This window comes from Rousettus aegyptiacus, unplaced genomic scaffold, assembly GCF_014176215.1.
Source record: "Rousettus aegyptiacus isolate mRouAeg1 unplaced genomic scaffold, mRouAeg1.p scaffold_m13_p_7, whole genome shotgun sequence".
Taxonomy (NCBI): Eukaryota; Metazoa; Chordata; class Mammalia; order Chiroptera; family Pteropodidae; genus Rousettus; species Rousettus aegyptiacus.
The window spans coordinates 14,681,356-14,689,048 of record NW_023416310.1 but is presented as its reverse complement, the minus strand read 5'-3'; the positions used below and the strand labels follow the sequence as shown (position 1 = coordinate 14,689,048).

Here is a 7,693-nt window from a genome sequence, read left to right as displayed (position 1 = left end):
GCCTTAGGCAGAGGGTAGAACTGTCACATACAGGGTCATGAGGTAGGGCAGGAGCTTTCCTTGACCACCACCAATTTATTCTAGAACAGAGATTCTAAAAATTTTTGGTCTTAGGACCTCTTCACATTCTTAAAAAAGTAAGACTCTGAAGAGCTTTTGCTTTATGGGTTATTCTAGTGATAGTCACCATATTAGGAATTAAAAGAGAGAGTTTTAAAGAATATTTATTTTAAAATAACATTAATTAACCCACTATATGTGAACATATATAATATTTAAGAAAAAAGTGGTTTTCCACATTGGAAACTATTTAGTGAGAAGAGCGGCATTGTTTTACATTTTTGCGAATATCTTTAATGTCTATTATAACTGACAGCTGGATTCTTCTATCTGTTGTTGCAATATCACATGTCATATGGCTTCAGGGAAATACTATTACACTCATGAGAGAATAGGAGTGAAAAAAGGCAAGAAGTATCTTGTATTATGAAAATAGTTTTGGCCACTCAGAGCACTGGAACAGCCTCGGAGGACTGCACCCTGCCTCCCGCCCAGGTTTCCCAAACCACACTTTGAATATCTAGAGCAGCAGTCAAGAAACTTTTTCTGAAAATGGCCAGAATTCGTACATTTTAGCCATTACAGTCTTTCACAGCTACTCAGTTCTGCCACGGTATCAGGAAGTAGCCATAGGTAATATATAAACAAAAGAGCGTGACCGCATTCCAATAAAAACTTATTTACAAAAACAAGTCAGAGGGGCTGGATTTGGCCTACTGGCCATAGTTTGACAACGCCTGGTCTAGAATCTAAGCTTACAAGAGGCCCTGGGTTTAGGGTTCGTGCCACGAAAGGGAGAGGACAGTACCACCTGACTCGTCCTGGCCAGGCTTCTTCCGGAGGAAGGGAAAAGGAATTCTCGGAGAAGAGTAGATGTCCTATTTCTAACTACTCTAGTTCCCAGTTAGGTAAGATCTGCAGTCTCTGCCTTAATACTCAGATAACCTTTGGCCAGGTCTGCTTCCCCCAGTCCATCTAGGCCTCTGCCCTTAATTCTGCAGCTCATCAGAAAGCACATGCACATCCAACCGTGGAAAGCTGTTCTCATCATCGTTGCCTCCATTGTCTCCTTGGGTCATGGGCACTGGGGATGGGGCAGGCAGTACGAGATCACCAAAGGGATCAGCCATCCCTTTGACTCCTGAGCCAGGCCACCTTAATGTCACTTTGTCACCTGTGCTCCTGTTTCCTTTTGGAGCCTCTTTCCCACATACCCTTGTTCCCAGGGAATGAAAGCTATCTTTGGACCTGAGTCTCAGCTGCCTCCAACTGCTCTTGTCCACCTCCTGCTCCCAGGCCCGTTGGGAATAAAAGGTCTCCCAGTGAACAGATATTTTTCTTCCGCTGCAGCAGAGGCAAAGGAAGTTATTGTTGGTTCTGGTTCATTTGCGGATCCAGTCTCTGACCTGCTACTTCCTCTGCTTATTCCTCTTTATCCCCGCTCCTTCCCTTGGCTTCACCTCCCCCCTCACAGCCCTTTTGCACCCTGCCCTGACTGTGTTGGGTGCTGTCTGTTTGGAAGAGATGGCCTTTGGACCTCAGTAGGACTTTCCAGGCACTAAGGAAGACAGCTTTGCCTGGAAAGAGCCTGAGGTGGCCTTACAAAGCTGTAATGATGGCATTTGCCCTTTCTCAGCGCTCCACCAGCTTCATCCTTCTTTTGCCCTTCTTGTCTTCTCTATCAGTGTGTCATGGTCACCCCCCAAGGGCTTGCTAGGAGCTGGGCGGTGTGGGGCTCCAATCCAGTCTCCTCAGTTATTAGGAAAAGCCCTATGCTCTAGAGGAACCCTCTATGCACACCCAAAGCCAACCTTCCCAGTTTCATCCCCAGAAAAATATTGCGCGCCACCCGCCCTGGAGGAAATTCATCTGCTCCTCATCCTATCACCCTCAAACTCAACCAGGAAGTTACTGCTCATTGGTTTTAAAAATAGAACATTCAAGCTGGACTTTTATGGTCTCCTGAAGAGCACTGTGCTTATACCCACCCACACCTGGTCTCTGCCCCTGCCTGGCCCTATCCAGCTGCCCAGAAGCAGCTCTACACAAGCTCTCCAGGCCCCTCGGCAGAAACTCTATAGATTTACGAGTTCAGCCTTGGCCCTGGCCTTTTCCCCGTGGCTCCCAGCCATAGTCCAGCTGCTCTCCCACATCCCATGCACCCACGGCTGGGACATTCTGTGTCTCCTTTTCTGACTCCACCCCAACTTGCTGATTCACCCCTTCAGCCCCTTTTCTCCTGCAGAGTTGACCAGCCCTGCGGAGGCAGGACAATTCATCATGCAGAACCCAGACCTCCGACCACGTCTGGCCTGTCCCAAGCCTCAGTTATTCTCACAATGGCAGTGGTGGTTCTGTCTAAAGCTACCCCTCTTGGGACTCTAGTTGGCCTGGCCCATCCCCTTCCCCTCTGAGGCCCTGAAATTAAATAAAAAGATGGTTTCATTTCGGTGGAGATTTCAGTTGCCTGCTTTGAAGCTAGATCTAATCTGGAAAGTTATTTCCAGTACGTGTAGACTCTGTGAATAGGCCTCAAATGATTTCTTCAGAGCCAGGGATAAATTCCACTAAAGCTCTATCAGATTTCTGGCACTCCGTGGCAGACCTTAGGGAGAGCCCGGGAGGGCTGGGTCTGTGGGGAGGAGCTGGCCCGAGGGAGCTCATTTGTAGGCAGATTGTAGAAATAACTCCAAAGCCAGTGAGGCTTTAGGCCAAAATTATACTAGGAACCCAAACCCACTGAACCCAGGCCTTGTTTTCCCTGGAGGTTAAGTTTCTAAAATAATAGAAAGAAAAGACTGTAATTATCAACCCCTGGAAAAGATACACATTCTCCATGTAAAGTCCTTCATTGTAATTGAGTTTATCACTATCTTTCATATGCAAGGCCTTAAGGTGCTGCCCGGTTCAGTTAAGGAAGAGCTGCCCCTGGGACAAGATCTTCTCAAAGTAGGCAGCTGCAATGATCTAAAAGTTTCTCTGGAAACTGGAATGTAAGCAATGTGAGCTTTATGGCTTAACCTGTAACTATAACTCATATCAGGAAAGAAGCGGAAGGGTTCAGGGCCCAGAAAGGGAGAAAATGCAGTGATGAGGAGGCAGCTGGAGAGACCATAATGCAGGAACGAGCCTCCTAAATGCTTTCCTGCCTTTTAACTTCCGGTAAGCATCCTGGGGCGTAATAACAAAATATGTTCCCTTCTTTGGTTTCCACCCTGGCCATGTGGCCCCAGCCCAGCTCTGTTCATACGCGCAGCTACCCAGGGCCTGTCTGGCCTGTCTGTCTGTTCTATCAGCCTCCGTGGCTGTTGCCATCCTAGGCCCCTACTGCTCACCTGCCCAGCCACGGTTGTCTTTTAGCAATCTCCAGAGGATTTGTGAGAACTTGAAGGCGGGGGTGGAGGGATGAGCAGGGGTGGTACCCTAACTCAACTTCCAACCCAACCAAAACCCCTTCCTCTCTCATTTCCCTTGTAGCTGCCACAGAAGAGCCACTACTGGGGAGTCACCCCCTGGGTGTCAAGATGAGCATCTGCTCCCTGGTGCTCCTGAGTACTCCCCATCACAGACATGCTGGCGGCTTCACCTGGTCTGCGGGCTGGAATCCGGGAGCTGAGTCAGGTCTGATGGGTGAGCGTCAGAGTGAAGACAGGCAGGGCCTGGTAGAGAATCCAAGTCCTTAAGCTTGAGTCACAGTCTGGGAGAAAAGGGCGGGTGTGATGATCATTTGTCATCGAGAGCTGGTGAGAGTGGCTTGGTGGGAAGGAGAGCATCTTCCTCTCCAGGGACTTGGGACTCGACTTCTGCCTCTTCTGTTCTTTGGCCCAAAGTGGTGGCCGTGGTGGAGTCAAGGCCAGAGCACCCCAGGCCTCCAGCATAGAGACGAGATCGCATCGGCCACTTCTGAAAGACATGGGGATGGAAGGTAAGTAATGCTCACTATTGCAGCCCGGGTTCAGTGGGTTCCTAGCATATAAAAAGAGCCTCACTAGCTCTGGAGTTATTTCTACAATCTGCCTACAAATAAGCCCCTGGCACTCCAAACTTGGCCTTCCCCAGCCTTGCCTCCTGAGACCCTCCCTTGACATGACTGCTCTGATGACAGTGGTTTCTGGCCCACCACTACTTCTGGTCATACAGTCTCCTGACCACCTGAGCCTGGCAGGCAGGCACATGAGGAGCCAGCTGAGGAGCACGAGAACCCTGAGAGGAGTCCCCACGGTGGGGAGGGAGGCGGGTGCAGAGCTGGTCACAGCCAGGGCTGGGCAGTGGGGAGGGCGACAGAGCGGGTAGCAAGGAGAGACTCCTGACACCGAAGAGTCCTGACCCCTGCTCTTGCCCAGCCCTGGCCCCAGATACCAGTGCTGCCCATTTCCTCTCAGCTGGGGACCGCCAAAGATGGTCTACCCTTCCAGCAGGAGCGTGGACAGTCCCAGAACACACCAGGTCGACTCTGCCCTGAGCTTTGCTCTCCTGCTGGCAGCCCCGCCCCTTGGGGGCTGAGGGGACGCTGCTCTTGGCTAACTTCCCCGCCCCACTGAGCTTCCCGTGTTCTAGACCTAACCAGGCTCTCATTCGTGCGTCCTTCAGCGTATGATCTCCCTACTACATGCAGCGGTCTTACCTTGGCCACCAATTCGCAACTGAGGAAGTGACTATGCCCCTCCCCCACGCCAGGTACCACTTTCACCATTTCAGAGTTGCCCCCATTTAGTCTCAAAATCTTGCATTTTAGCCACATTTACTTGAAAGGAAAAAAAAAATCTTTACATTTCAAGACATTTCAAAACTATGATGTTTAGGGGAGAGAGATGGTGAAAAGTATCTCCCATAAAAGTGGAGTTGATCTCATCACGATGGCATCGTCAGAGGGCAGAGAGCGCCCTACCTGTACACACACACCGCGACGCTCTGCACCCAGCAGCTCGCGTGCCATCCCCTGGACCCTCTTGGTGGCTGTGCATGGGGGTCCGAAGTCAGACACCCTTGGGTTCACACTACATTTAGCCACTTAATCTCCCTGAGCTTTGGTTTCCTCATTTGTAAAGTAATCCTCCTTTGGTCCTCGTGTGTGTGTGTGTGTGTGTGTGTGTGTGTGTGTGTGTGTGTGTGTGTGTGTTAAAAGACGAGAGGGCATGGACGTGCTAAGCTCGGCCCCCGGCCTAACTCGAGCATCCAAATGATGTTAGCTGTTACTGAGATGGTGATTTATTATTAATTATGCTTTCGTTTACGATCTCATTTCATACCCTGAGAGAGAAGTAAGGCTCATGTTATCTTCCCTTTCACATGTAATAAAACTGAGGTGCAGGGAAAGTAGGGTGCAATCTGGGAAGTGGTGCATGCAGGAAGCCCCCACTCCCGCCTGCCCCGACTCCCACCCCCACCCCAGCTTGGTTGCTTCTAGAGTGATGCTTTCTTAGGAGATTGTTCTCCCAGAGGGAGATCCCTCCTGCGACACAAGTCCAGAGGACACAAGTCATTGTACAGTGGGACGATGCTCCTCGAATCCAGGACTCCCCTAGGTATGGTTTGCTATCCGAGGCACCAGCCCTAGAATCTGCCCCTTTTCCTCCACTTCCGCGAGGCACCCCAGAATCTTTGGGTCCCCTCTTGGAGGAATCGCATTCTCATAAAGTCATTTCCAGTCACCACCCCCCCTCACCTGCACCCCAAGAGCCACCTTTGGCTCCTCTTCTCCTGAGAGAGCAGGAAGCAGCCGGTTCCAATATTGCTCTGCTCAGGGCAGGGGGCCTGAGTGCAATACCCTCCTATCCCAAAGCCCCTTCCCTGAGGCCCTGGGCCTGTGGCCTACCTTGAGAGGGTGCAGGTAGGGGAGTCCACGCAGGAAGGGTGGCCAGGCGGGGCCAGGCAACTCATGGCCAAGCGTGCAGGTGAGATGGGCTATGTAGCTGGTGGCCAGCACCAGCACGTCCAGCTTGGAGAGCTTGGTGTCAGGTGGCACGGCGGGCAGAGCAGCCTGCAGGGCCAGGAAGGCCTGGCGCAGCGTCCTCACCCGGCTCCGCTCCCGCGCTGCGTTCTCAGGACCGGCCTCACTCTGCACGGAGGGCCCCCGGTGAGTGGGCCTGACCAGATCCCTGACTGCCCTGGCTTCTAAGAACATTCTAGTGTACGGTCTCCTGCCAGAGTAGTAGCACGCTGAATAGCGGAGACCGAAGGGCCTCACCCTCGATTTGTCCACTCTTGGCCCTGCCCCACTGTACAGCTCATGAAGTAGAGAGAAGGCCTTGCCTGGGGTCGGATGGAGCAGGATGGCAAGGCTCGGCTCAGAACCTAAGAGTCCTGTACTCCTAATTCTCCACTGTGCCTGCTCCTAGCCCTCGTTCCACCCACAGCTGAGTCTGAATCCAGTTTATCAGGGTGCCCGGGCCCCAGGGACCACAGAGCCACACCCTGCTCCGTAGGGCTGACCCTTAGCCTGGCCAGGTCCTAAGAGGAAGAGGCCGCTGTGGTGAAGAGGAAGAACACCAGCCCGGGGCTGAATCACAAAGGCCGAGGTCCTGGCCCCACGCCGACTGCTGCCCCGGGGCCCTGGGATAGTCACCCCATTCCTCCAGGCCTCCGTTTCCTTGAGAGAAGTGAGTTGGGCCAGTTATCTGAGGTGCACTCTGGTTAAGACTGACTTAACCGCTCTGACTTATCCCAACCACCCCAGCATGGAGCCTTGGAGTCAAAGGGACCAGTGAGGCTCTGCCATCAGAGATGACGTCTCAGCCCTTCCAACTCCCGCCTCCCGGTGCCCTCTGCAAGGCCCGTATTTCCTTACCCTGCCTCCAGCCAGGCTCCTGGCCCGGGCCCCTCTTGGGCCAGGGGCAACTCTGCTCCATCTTTGGTGGCTCCAGCTGGTCTCTTCCCACAGGTCCTGCCTCGTCCGGCTCAGGCGGCTCCTCCTCCTGTCAGTGCCTGCTAGAAACCTTGGCCTGGCCTTCCCTGGGCTCTGCCCCACTCTGGGCATGGCTGGGGCCCCTCTTGCTTCCCTCTGTGACATGCCACACCCCTGGGATGTGGTGTCACAGGCCCCAGGATGGGAACACAGTGCCTGAGGGAGCCCTTGGGCTCAAGCTAGCTGGGGCAGGCTGGTCATCCAACCAGTAACGTCTATATCTGGGGGAGCTGGCGCCAACTCTGTCTTGCCTTGCTCCTTGCTCTGGGAAAACCGCCCACCCGGCACAGCCCCCGCGAAAAGCCTCCTGCCTGCTTCCCAACCAGCTGAGAGGTGGGGGTGTGGGATGCTGGGAGTGGCCAAGCTCTGGGAGGAGGTCCTCGCTGAAGAAGGCAAGAGGATGGTGGGAAGGGAGCTTCTTCCTTCCTGGAACCTTGCCTGACCCTGACAGAAGTCCTATGATAGACCTGCAACTTTAGCTTTAGGGTTCAAATCCATGGAAGGGCCTTGAACTTCCATCTCTGTGCCAGAAGTCTGCCTGTTCACATCCCCGAAAGGACTTTCCCTCCCCTTGCCAGTGAATATGACTTTCTAGCCACAGGACACTTGCCCCCCATTCTCCAAACATGCCTCCTATTTTCTACCCAGTGCTTTTCCTTTGATTCTTTCATCCCCTTGGAATACCTTCCTCCAGCTCTGCCCATCCTGTGGGCTATACCCTTCATCCGT

General features: G+C 53.0%; 1 protein-coding gene across 2 annotated transcripts; it reads right to left on the bottom strand.

Moving 5' to 3' along the window:
• Window positions 1-3,605: 3,605 nt before the first annotated feature.
• Window positions 3,606-7,261, bottom strand: TCF23 (transcription factor 23). Of its 2 annotated transcripts, none has more exons than XM_016129081.2 (3): window positions 6,848-7,261; window positions 5,876-6,118; window positions 3,606-3,963 (listed from the first exon to the last, which is right to left on the bottom strand). In XM_016129081.2, the coding sequence occupies exons 1-3, from the start codon at window positions 7,067-7,069 to the stop codon at window positions 3,784-3,786; spliced, it is 645 nt and encodes a 214-aa protein (XP_015984567.1). In that variant the 5' UTR covers window positions 7,070-7,261; the 3' UTR covers window positions 3,606-3,783. The 2 variants fall into 2 exon arrangements, with proteins under 2 accessions (XP_015984567.1, XP_015984568.1); XM_016129082.2 differs by having other exon boundaries at window positions 3,606-3,960.
• Between the last annotated feature and the right edge of the window lie 432 nt (window positions 7,262-7,693).